Genomic DNA, 12,465 nt, shown 5'->3' on the forward strand with positions numbered 1-12,465 from the left:
GTCCCAGGCACAGATTATAGATGGAGAAGGTTGGACCAGATGGTGGAATGTGATGGATGGCTACGGTCCTCAAGGATGAAGCCCCAGCACCTCACACTCAAGGCAAAGTGGCGTGGGAAGTAAAAGTGAGTGTCCAATGCTGGACAATGGGTCAAGATTCAGAAGCCGTTAGGTTGTAGCAAATACTTAGTTATCCCCCCGCTAAAAAAATTCCTAGATGGTAGATATTATCATCACCATTTTATGGCAAAAAAAAAAATTTTACAAACTAGAGTTTGAGATGACATAAGCAGAATTCATAGGCACCATCAGTAGGAGAGTGAGCTAGAACGAGAACTTCGGAATGACCAGATGTAAAAGGCCCGTGTCTTTTACCTCATGCTGTGCTACAAAGGTCAATGTTTGCCTTTGATTCTCGGAAGAATCTTGAAATATTTTATCACCAACGAACTAGACAAAAGTTAAATGACTTGTCCGGTCTTGCATAACCAGAAACTCTGAGAGCTAACATTTAAACCCATTTATGACCTCAAAGCTCAGTTATTTGTTCTTCTCCAAAACTGTGCTGTGGGTATGAATGAGCCTGCTCTCCGAGAAAACAGCATCATACCCATGGCCTCCCGTCATTTGCTGGTGAGAAGTGTTTGTGAATATGCTGTTGAATAGAAGACCCACGGCCATTCTGTTGCTGCATTCCTGACTGTATATAGCCTTACCACTTTGTTTAAAACGTATATAAAGTATATAACCAGGGGGATAAAAACCACTTAGTTTATCACAAACCACCCCCATGTGAGAGGATTAAAACCCAGTTTAGAGTATCGCCAAGATATTGCTTATGGTAGAGAGAGCGGTGATTAATGATTAGAGTCTATGATTTCAGGATCTCTATTTTTGCTTTGAGCTTAAGCCAAGAACACCACAGTAAGCACATTCTGCTAAATAATTCAAACACTTGGAGCTTTTCCTGCTGCCTTCTGTATTTGAAGGCAATATCCCTGACCACCTCTCAGTCCCCATTAGTAGTGATAAACTGTGAGTCATATCCTCTGCAGAGAAGAAAGCTTTATTGATTCATGCAACCCCCTGAATGTTGAGTACCTGCATTTAAGAGCCAGGTGGGGTAAAAGGTCAGATTCTTGACTGTCCTCAAACCAGATGTGTTAAGCTGTAGGAGGCTAGGGAACAAATATACAAGGACGCAAGGTTCTATTGCTATTTCTCCTTAATACAACAGAATAAGTGGAGCTGTCCACTGCCTTTCATTTAATGGGAAAACATAAATGTTCAACACAACAAGCTTCACTTAAAATTTTATATAGAAAAAATTGTTTTGAAGGAGGTAGAAGATAATTTCAGTTCTCTTGCTGACCTTGAATATGTCAAGAGTTTTTTAAAGTAATATGTGTATTAAAAGGTATAAAACTCCCGGCCCAAGAGGTCTAATAAGAATACAATGAAACTTGAGATATAAGCATGTTGAAGGGAGAGATGATACTACCATCCATATGCATGTTCATGGATACATCATAGTCTCCCCAAAGTATTTCTACATCATTGGTCTCACCAGATTCTCCTATTATACCCTTAAACTAGAAAGGGCAAATATTTAGTTGGAGTAAATCCTCAGGTCCCTCATGACCTTAGAAGAAATTATTCTTACCATACCGTTGGCCTATTCAGCTTTCCTGAATTTCAGTCTTGGTTTTAGGATTTTCAGTTGCGTTTTGCAGGGGAACATAGGCTAGTTTTGAAAATCTACCCTTTATGACTCTGACAACAAGACTGCTGATATTTCCTTGTGTTGTCTCAGATCCCCCAAACCCCACACAAATATCTGAGCACCACTGTAGCTTCCAAGCTTGACATGCATCCTCAATCCATCCCTTTGGAGAAAGATAGCTGTATTTGATGGACTTGGGTTTATACCCATTCCTTGGATTTACTGTCATGAATTTGAGTTTGTTCTGTACCCTTTAGCCATGCTGATTTTCTCACCTCCCCACTTCAGAGAATTTCCTAGGATATATTGCAATCAGGCTCTTGTATTACCTAGAGCTAGCACAACTAAGATAAAAGATACCACCTAAAAAACACTTGAAACATGTTAACTGTTACAGAGAAAAAACACCGTTCTAAACCTATGTCCCCATACACATGCACCTAAGTTCACACATGTGGGTATATACATATACCCAAGAAATCACAACCACATTTTCAAGGCTCATGGTTCAACTATAGACAAAAATGACTTGGAGCAATTATTATTTGCTCTCAAAAATTAATTAGACCAACATACCATGCAGTAAATGTATTTGTATAAAATGACATTTAAACTTTACATGAGGCTTAGAGAAGGTAACCAACAAATCACCTTCTAAGAATTCCATTAGTGGAAGGCAAATAAGATGTCCTAAAATTAATGAATCTATCAACTGGAGTGAAACATTCAAAAAACCTACCAAGTCAAAGAGCAATTAATTGGGTCCTTTCAGAATTTAATTCGTTCCTGCTGAATGCCTGAAGAATGTTACTCAAAATGAAATAATGTGGAGTTGAGTATCAAGAACAAAGGATTCAGGAATAGAATACAGTTCTTATCCTGACTTGGTCACTAACGTACATTTTGACGTAAACTAAGTCCAGTTTCTAAATTTCTTCCTTGTAATGTGGAATGAATTAACACTACGGGATAATTTTGAGAATGAAATGATATAATGGATGATACAGACAATTTAGACACTGTATAAGTTAGAGGGAAGTTGGAGCTCACAGTATCTGAAAACCTTATAGAGAAAACAGTAACAATATCAGTCATTTTCTAGAAACAAGGAATTGATGGTATTGTACTTTGAGCAAGTAAAGAGGATCTGATAACTCCACTGAGTGCATTATTTTTCTTAGTATGCATTAGGTTAATGTAGCTTAGCAAATAACTACTCTTGGCTGTTGGTTATAGAATTTCCCTGGTGTTTTCAATACCCTCCATGTAAAACAGAAATCTGATTCTCTGGGCTTAGGTCTTCTAAATGTCATATTCATCCTAACGGTAAATTAAATATCTTAGAAAAAAACATTCCCTCTCTCATAATATCGAAGTAAACAGCCTTGCAGCAAAGGCCAAAACTCTATTTCTTTTTTATTCCCCAATCTCTTTCCTCCAGAAGAAGCCGGTAGCAGTGATTACGAGCACAGCTTTGGTGTTGGGGTTTTAAGTCCCATTCTGTTACTTTTATAGAACCATGACCAAGTTATCCTATTTCTCCAAATTTTCATTTCCTTGTATGAAATATGAGGGTAAGCATAGCTGTCTCATAATGACGAGATAATTTATGTAGATCTCTTAGCACAATGCCTGGCACAAAATTAGTGCTGAATAAATGGTAGTTATAATTGGATGAGCTCCTGAAAATATTAGTCTGACAATTCTCTGGTAACACTTACTTTATGATTAAAGTGATTTCCTAAATTTGTAACAACTGAATACCTTCTTAAAAAGAAATATATTGCACTTAAATATATATAGACAATGGAAAAGGCTGGACAAATATTGTTTGCTTGATGTCCCCCAGGGAATATTGTTGAAGGTTAAGGTTAAGAAACAGAACAAAATGATTGTAACTAATAGGGAAGCTACAGAAATGATTCAGAGGAGTCACTTCACTGTAACTTTCATCTGCAGATCTGTTGTTCTGTTGTTCCACTGAAAATTATTGTCTATTTTGGAGCTACCAGGCACTGCATATGATATTATTATTTGCTGTTACTTACTGTGTGATCATATGTGCTAGGCACGATGCTTAATGATATCCATGCACTATTTTATTTAATTTCTACCACAACCCTGTGAAATAGGGCTATTTGATTTGAGAGCCCAAATCCGTAATCACTATTGCCTTCCACTGACCGACTGTGTAGGTTGGCATGAGGCCTGGTGTACACGAGAATGGGTATCAGAAGGCCCAGTGGAATATCACGAATAGAGTAAAGACAGCACCACAATCTTAAAGCATTCCTATTATCTCAGATAATTTATGACCTAGGAATCCTACTGGCAAGCCCAACCCAGTACTCCCCTCCACCCCACCTACCTGGGTTCCCTGCCCTGGCTGAGTCACCTAGCTCCAAGTATTTCTGAGTGCTGGAACCAGCCCTTTCCCCTATAACCCCAGAGAGCATTGGCCCCTTGAATCTGTCTTAGGAGCACTCTGTCTCCTGATGAGACACACTGCTCTACCTTGGCACTCCCCAGTTGTCTTGGACCAACCCCAGCTTGAGACATGCCACTTCTTTTCTGCCTACAGCTGATTTTAACAAGTCTTGTTGCTTTACTTCCCTTGCCTAATTTTCACACTAGTGTCCCCATTTTGCTCCGGCCTTGACTCCTGGTCTTCCCTTCAATTACAATGAGATTTTGTTGATGTCTTCACTCACCCCTAAGCAACAACAATTGATCTACGAAACATAAAGGGAAGAGGAGGAGGGACGTGAGTAGAGGAATGCCTTCAATGTGACATGTTGTGTTTTGAGAAGTATTTTCTATAAAATTCCCTCTTTTCCCTTGTTGTTCTCACTTCAGGTCATGAAATGTGAGGCTCAAGGAACAAAGTGTCTTTACTCTAAGTTCCTAACTTCAGCTAACCCACAAGATCCGGTATCTTGAGAGACCTCGGATTATATGTCCTGTCTTCCTCCTGCTCTTGATTCTATTTTTTCTTTTACTGTTAGTAAACTGGTCTCTCAAGATTAGCCATGAGAGCACTCTCCTTCATAGAACATATTTCTGCATTGACCTGTGGTCTCTATTCTGCTCCTTGATTTAAATCAAATTCCAGTGTCTTAAGTATGTAAGTTCCAACTGGACTCAAATTAGTCCCTAAATTAAAAAGAAGTTAGAAACAGAAAACAGCCCTCAAATTCTACTAATTTTGAAAGATTTTCTGAAGGAACGTGTTTTTTTAGTGAACAGATTCTTCCTTGGTAACTTATCATATATATGCCAATTGCCACATTAAGTCCTTTCTGCGAAGCGCTCTTTCTTCTAAAGACTCATAGGGAATAAGTTCACAGAGCTTAACAAATAATCATTCTTTGAATAAAGTTATTCAATCTAAAATGCTAGGTTATGATTCTTTAAGCATTTATGCACATATGCAAAGAGAGCTTAGTCAATGTGTTTCCATTTCAGAAACAAGTTGTTTCTAATAGCTAAATACAAAAGAGTAAGAGTGAAAAATTCTCTGTAATGGCTCAATTTCCAGACTGTTTTATAATAGTTTACTTTTTCCAAAGCTTGCTCACGAATAAACTGTCTGATACAGTAAGAAGATGGCCTTCCCAAAGGTTGTCTGAGATTTAAATATGGAAGCAGTAACTGTTTTCCAGGAAATCTCTTAACCCACATTCATAATATTCCAGCATTCTGATCAATAATAGGAAAATTATAGAATATACCTCAGTGTTCTCTTTGTCCAACATCATCATTGGAAAATTAAGAAACACAGGTCCAGGGGGAATAAAGTCACCTACTCAAAATAACAGATTTAATGAAAGAAATAAAATTAAAAGTGAAGTCTTATCAGCCTGTAACATTTTGAGGTTAAAAGCAGCTAATTGCTAAAATCATTGTGAATGAACATATTAATTTATTAAATAAGTATTATTGAGGGTTTAATGTGCTAGGTCCTGAGAATACAAACTCATGCTTGATCAACAGAGTATAATGGAAATAGCATTATATTGTTTCATGACCTAGCCCAAAAGGACCAGCAGCTTCTGCTTTGCCCTCTTGGAGCCCTGACCAACAATAAAAGAAGTTCTACTATCCTGACACCTCCATGCTGTAAGAAGTTCAAGACACAGGGCCACTGCATTGTAATTCTCTTTAGCAGTCCCAGCTCAGCTCTCAGTCAATAACCAGATCAACCGATGTGCATGTGTGTAATCATCTTTGAAGACCAGTCCATCTGATGCTTCATATGACTCCAGTTCCAGCCATTATATGCAACTGCATGATTCCCAAGGGAGAACCACCCAGACAATCCTAATCACCTCACAGAACCATGGGAAGTAATAACAAACTGTTTTATGCCACTAACCTTGGGATAGTTTTTTTGCACCAATATGAAATCAGAAGAGTAGATGACAGAGAAATCATCAGTAAAGTTTGAAGGGGAGCGTAATGATAAATTCATATTCATTACTGATCATTTTGAATAGGTAGGGCCACAGAGTCAGTAACAGAAGATAAACACCCTGTCTTCTGCTCCCACCATATATTCAAGTTTATCTGAAATTTGAGGACTGCTGGACAAAATTGAGTGAAGTTCCTCCTCCTGTGTACAAGTGGCATTATGGAGATTCAAAACGGTCTACTAGGAGGAAGGGAGAAAGGGCCAAGTCCTTGACTATTAAAGTACCAGTTTCGAATTCTGATAGCCAGCTATGAAGATGGACCCCAGGCAAACCTCCTGCATTCACGGTTGGGCAAAATCATCTGAAAACACAGTACACTGTGGAGTATCAGCTGTTTACTTTCGAGATGGTATTGCCACCAGGGCAGTGCTTGCTGCGTATGCTGAGGCATCATGAGAGAGTACCGTACTGCATATTGCTAGCCCAGTAAAAGATCAATATTCAAAATCTGAAATAAGGTTTCTAGGAAATGCATATCACTTTCCCACCATAATACGGTAGAAAAATTGTAAGTAGAACTATCATAAATCAGAGACCATCTGTGTAGGGAAAAGTAACCTCTTCAGGGTATCGAATCTGTCTCTCCAAAACATGATATATTTCTTCATATATTAAATCCTTCTTTAAAGTTTAAAAAGTTTTATGTGGTCTTGACTATTTTTGTTGGATATATTTCCAGATCCTTCATATTTTTCTTCCTATTAAAAACAGTGTCTTTCTTAAAAATACCTTTTCTAACTCTATTGTTGGAATATAAACATTCATTTGAGATTTATATGTTGATCTCACATTCTTCTTGTTTACTAAATTTATCCATTAATTCTAATAATTAATTTGAAGAGTCTCCTGGGTTTTCTATGGAGACAGCGTGTCATATGCAAGTAGTGACAATTTAATTTACTCTTTCCCTGTTTAAATTTTTTTTTCTTTTCTAAGTGTACTTTCTATCGCACGGTATTGTTAAATAGAATCAATGAGGGTGGTACATTTGTACATTTCTGATTTTTTAAGGAAGTCTTTTCAGTATTTTACTTTTCAGTCTCTATAGATTTCTTTACTGTGTTAAAGCTATTCCTGTCTCGTTTCTAAGACTTCTTTTCAGTTACTAATAGGTTTTGAATTTCACTTAATGATTTTGTTGTTTTAAAATGACTGTATTTTTTTCTCTTTTAATTTCTGAACTTGGAAATTGCATTAATAGTTCATCATAATAAACTATCATTACATTTCCAAGATTAACTCTTCTTTCTCTTCATTTATTATATACAACAATGAATATTCAATTTGTTTTGTGTTTTGTTCAGGAACTTTGCATCTTTGTTCTTAAGTCAGATTGTCCTTCAAATTTCTGTCTCACGATGGCCCTGGATTTTTCTTTTTCTCAAAATTTTCCCCCAATATTTTAGATAAAAACCCAAAGACAATAGTGTTATGATTCATTATGTACCTACCACCAAGCAACAACTATCATGGCCTCAAGGCCTCTCTTGTTTTATCTGTCTCTCTCTTTCTTTATCTCTATCATGGTAGATTATTTTGAAGTAAATTTTGAATAACCGTTTCATCTGTAAGTATTGTGCTATGTATCTTAAATGCTAAGGATATTTCAAATAATATTATTTCAATATTATAATTACATCTGAACTTGATATAGTCCCTTAACATTATCAAATGCTCACTTTTACCCAATTGTTTTATATTTTGTATTTAATTTGTTCAAATCAAGATCCAAACATGGTTCACACATTTTATTTGATTAATATATTTTTCACATGTTAAGAGTGATATGTTGTTTTATTTCCTTAAATTCACTTGCTGGGGAAATGCAGTTATTTGTCCTGTACAATTTCCCACCTTCTAAATTTTGCTAATGGTATTCCTATGTTGTGATATAATACTGTCTCCATGTCCTATATTTTCTGGAAATTGCCAGCTAGATGTTAACCAGAGGTCTCAAACTGGTTTGATCTCAGGACACTTTTACACCCTTAAAAATATTGAGGATGCTAGAAAAAAATTTTTGTTCATGTGAGTTATTGATATTTATAAAAATACATATTAAAAGAGAAAAGTTAAAAATATTCATTTACTAACTCACTTTGATCAGAAAAACACGTTAACAAAATGCCAATATGTCAATAAGTAAAGTTTGTCTTGGTTTATTTTTCAAATAAAAATGGTGTTCCATGAAATAGTGAATTAAAACTCAGTATTACAAATTATTTCCTTCAAGACAACCATTATACTTTAGCATGTCAGCTTCCCATTTAGTCATACAGAATATTCTCTCTAGATGTATTCAAGGGTTGAGATTTACTGAAGCCAATTCACTAGTCTGATTCATCAAGTTCAAGGGCATTTTCAAGTAAAAATGCCTGTATTTTGTTTCTTGCAAGTACGTGGATATGAGCAATACAATTTGGTGCCACTGCCTTGATTAATATTAAAGCACCAGAACTTCTATCCACCATTTCTTTTGCCTCATCAGTGCAAATGTCAACATAGCAAAAATGACAAACAACACTTTAGTATAACTATGACAATTATAATTGCACAGCCACTCCGAACAGGCCCTGAAGCCTGAAGACCCCCATTTGTGTGTAGATCACAGTCTAAGAATGCTACTCTGAGGTATCAAACTGTCACTTCAGAAATACAGTAAACCAAGGAACTACCTCTTGGTCTTCTCACACAAAGGTAGCTGGGAGGCAAATATATTTAACTGTTGTTCCATAAGACCCTACTTGCCTAATGACTCATGAGATTATTTCAAGCTTCTTTTACATCTTGCTGCAAAGTTGAAGTAGCAACTCTGAACCAGTGCTGCTTCTTCTGGTTTCTATTCTTTCTTTATTTTGACTAATACATTGTCTTTGCCAACACATATAATTTTAATGCCCACCCAATTTTTGTTTATTAATTTGTTTTAAATGTTACTAGATAAGGTATAAAGAAATTCATATGTATGCCTATAGAAGTGAGTTCCTGGCAGGTTGATCAAAAGCAAACTTTTGACATTTCTCATAACTATGTAATATCATAATATTTTCTAAACTATGTAATACCAGACTCACAAGATTGCCTTTATTCCCTTAAGTTTCTCAGAAGAAGATATCTGGAAGAGGGTGGGAAAAGTGCAAACTTCAACTGTTTGTGGGGAAAGTGCTGGTCTGCTACAGAGAAAAAGGCAACATCTCTGACAATTCCCAGCCTTTGCCAGGAGGAGTCTCCTCCCCTTGGCATTATCTTTTCAACCAATGCCAAGCCCTCCCCATGACCCCTGTCCGACCTACATATTGCCGTTATTCACTCCAATGACCATCCCTGAGATCCTCTTATAAAAAAACCCAGTCTTTCCTGACCAGACAAACCATACCATATCCCACCAGAGAGGTAAAGGGGAGCTGAGAGAAGATGAGACCCAGGGAGGGGCTACTGCACACGATACAGGAGAATGCATGGGAGGTTCCCTTCCTCAGGGAGCACAAGAACTCTGAGACTCAGCAAGGCTGTCCTGGGAGGGCTCGGGGATGGGAGAGTACACAGATTCCAACTCATTCAGAACTGTAGAAGATGATGGATGTGACCAAGATCACTTTAGTCCTAGGGGACTAGACAAGGAAAAAGACATGAGGCTGTAGGGTATCTGTGTGTTCTCCCACTGACCACGCTTCCTTTTGGGACTCCTGACTACCTCCTCAAGTCACAGATACCATGTTGCCTCCCATGGCCCTGCCCAGCTTATCTTGGATGCTGCTTTCCTACTTCGTGCTCCTGTCTCACTTCAAGGTGAGATTGCTCTGCCTCTAGCACAGGGTTTCCTATGAATCCTCAGAGCCAAGAAGAGGAGGAAGGCTCCTGTGTGCCACATGAGGTAATGGCATAGTGTCTAATGTACCTGCCTGCAGTTCCTGCATCATCACTCCTTCCTTCAGGTTAACTTGCAGTGGGAGGCTCCATGGGGGTCCACTAACAGTGGAATGAGATGGCTTCCATTTAGTCAGTGGACTCCAATATAGACTGGTGGGAAAGTGTGGAGGGTCAGTAATGAGATGTGGGGAGGGACAATGACTGGAGGACCCAGTGTAGAGACAGCCCAGAGTGAGGAGAGTGTTGAATGGTTGAATAAGGGGAAAGGATAATAAGAGACTAGATGGTATCCCATTTACTAGGGCTATTTTGAGATAAAGAACTTCTGAAAACACAAGGGAAGATTAAGGGGTGTCAGGAATGTGGTCTTCCTCCCCAAGGGCAGGCCTAGATATTCCCCAAGGTCATCTTCCACCTCAACCCCCACTCTTCATTTTACCCTCTCCCTCTTCTTCCACCTCAGGTGAAGAACCCCAGAAGGAACTGCCCTCTCCACGGATCCGCTGTCCCAAAGGCTCCAAGGCCTATGGCTCCCACTGCTATGCCTTGTTTTTGTCACCAAAATCCTGGATGGATGCAGATGTGAGTGGTTATATGTGGGATTGGAGGTGACAGGGGAAAATCCATGCAAGTCTCAGCAGGAGGAGGATCTCCATTCAGGAGAGTTCATTGGGAATGAGGATGAACACGCTTATCTTTCACATAGTCCTCCTCCCACCTCCCTTTGTCCTGCTCTCCCCCAGCGGGTCTCAGGCTCCCTCTCATTCTCTTTGTCTCCATCAAAGCTGACCTGCCAGAAACGGCCCTCTGGAAACCTGGTGTCTGTGCTCAGTGGGGCTGAGGGATCTTTCGTGTCCTCCCTGGTGAAGAGCATTAGTAACAGCTACTCATACATCTGGATTGGGCTCCATGACCCCACACAGGTGTGAGTATATCCTCCCCTCTCTGTTACCTCTCAAGGTGCTATTGTTGCCCAGATCCACTTCCTGTCCCCTGTCCCTGCCAGGAAGTACTTCAGGGAGCACTGGAGCTCAGATTCTGGGAGATATTTGGGAGAATAGGAAGCCCACGAGGCAGCTGAAGATCTGAATTCTGTGGAGGTCCCTAGTCTTTAAATAAAATTAATCAGACTCTTGTAAAACTTTTACATATTTCTCACGTGAATCCTTACAAATCAATTAGCTGAGCTTAAGGGAGTCTGCATCTATTATTCTGAGGGAGTTCTCAATTAAGATAGGACCAATTTTTTCTCCCCCATACAGAATAGACATTATCTTTGAGGTTCACAGGCTAATCACAAATGCTACACTAATTATTCTTCTATAAGTAACATATTACCTTGAATGATTCCAAAGGTCTTGTGTTTATTGGCTGGGATTTTCCAATAGCAATGAGGAGTTAAGGAAGAGGTTCCAGTGCAGAGGACTCTAGGGCAGCATCTGGAAGAGCAGACCAAAATCCCTCATGCTGGGGAGGAATCAGGTATTACAGCTCAGGGGCCTTGCAAAGAGAGCTGCAATGGCCATTTTCTTCACCTGGCTGCCTCCTCTTCTTTATAGGGTTCAGAGACTGATGGAGATGGATGGGAGTGGACTGGCACTGATGTGATGAATTACTTTGCATGGGAGAAAAATCCCTCCACCATCTTAAACCCTGGCCACTGTGGGAGCCTGTCAAGAAGCACAGGTGAGAAACAGAAGAGCTGCCTCTTCCCAGCACTTTCCGCTCCTCATCCCCAATTTCTAGTCCTGACCTTCAGGAAATCCTTTTCAGCTAGGAAATGCAGTGTTGATGTGTCTTCTCCCATCTCCTCTCATCTCTGCCTTCTTTGAGTCTCATTCTCCTGGATTGAGAAACTGGTGAAGATGAGAAAGAAGCTTTAAATCCTAGGCTAAAACCTGGGATGTCTCTTCATTGGGTTCACAAGTTCCCCCAGCCCCATGCCTTTTATATTCTGTCTCCCTAGGATTTCTGAAGTGGAAAGATTATAACTGTGATGCAAAGTTACCCTATGTCTGCAAGTTCAAGGACTAGGGCAGATGGGAAGTCAGCAGCCTGAGCTTGGTGTGCAGCTCATCATGCACATGAGACCAGTGTGAAGACTCACCCTGGAAGAGAATATTCTCCCCAAACTGCCCTACCTGACCACCTGGTCGTGATTCTCCTTCTTTTTCCTTTTTACTCACCTTCATTTCAGGCTCCTCTCTGTCTTCCATGTCCTGAGATCTCAGAGAATAATAATAAAAATGTTACTTTATACTTATATGCTTTTGTTTCATTCTTATAGTGAGAGCCTTTGGAAGAGAAGGGCGAAGCTGGGGGACAAAACACTGAGTCTTGGCTTCTCCTAATTTCACCCAGGCCTAAGGGGAAATTACTCTGTGAACGTCCCCATCAGTG

The 12,465-nt window shown here is 39.3% G+C and overlaps 1 protein-coding gene across 1 annotated transcript; it reads left to right on the top strand.

Moving 5' to 3' along the window:
* The first annotated feature begins 9,533 nt into the window (after positions 1-9,533).
* On the top strand, positions 9,534-12,118 carry LOC103219990 (regenerating islet-derived protein 3-gamma). Its single transcript, XM_073023332.1, is given in 6 exon segments — positions 9,534-9,965; positions 10,050-10,069; positions 10,529-10,647; positions 10,851-10,988; positions 11,625-11,751; positions 12,032-12,118. Coding segments are annotated over 6 exon segments (528 nt in total). The 5' UTR covers positions 9,534-9,909; the 3' UTR covers positions 12,100-12,118.
* The last annotated feature ends 347 nt before the right edge of the window (positions 12,119-12,465 follow it).

Source organism: Chlorocebus sabaeus, chromosome 14 (genome assembly GCF_047675955.1).
Source record: "Chlorocebus sabaeus isolate Y175 chromosome 14, mChlSab1.0.hap1, whole genome shotgun sequence".
Lineage (NCBI taxonomy): Eukaryota > Metazoa > Chordata > Mammalia > Primates > Cercopithecidae > Chlorocebus > Chlorocebus sabaeus.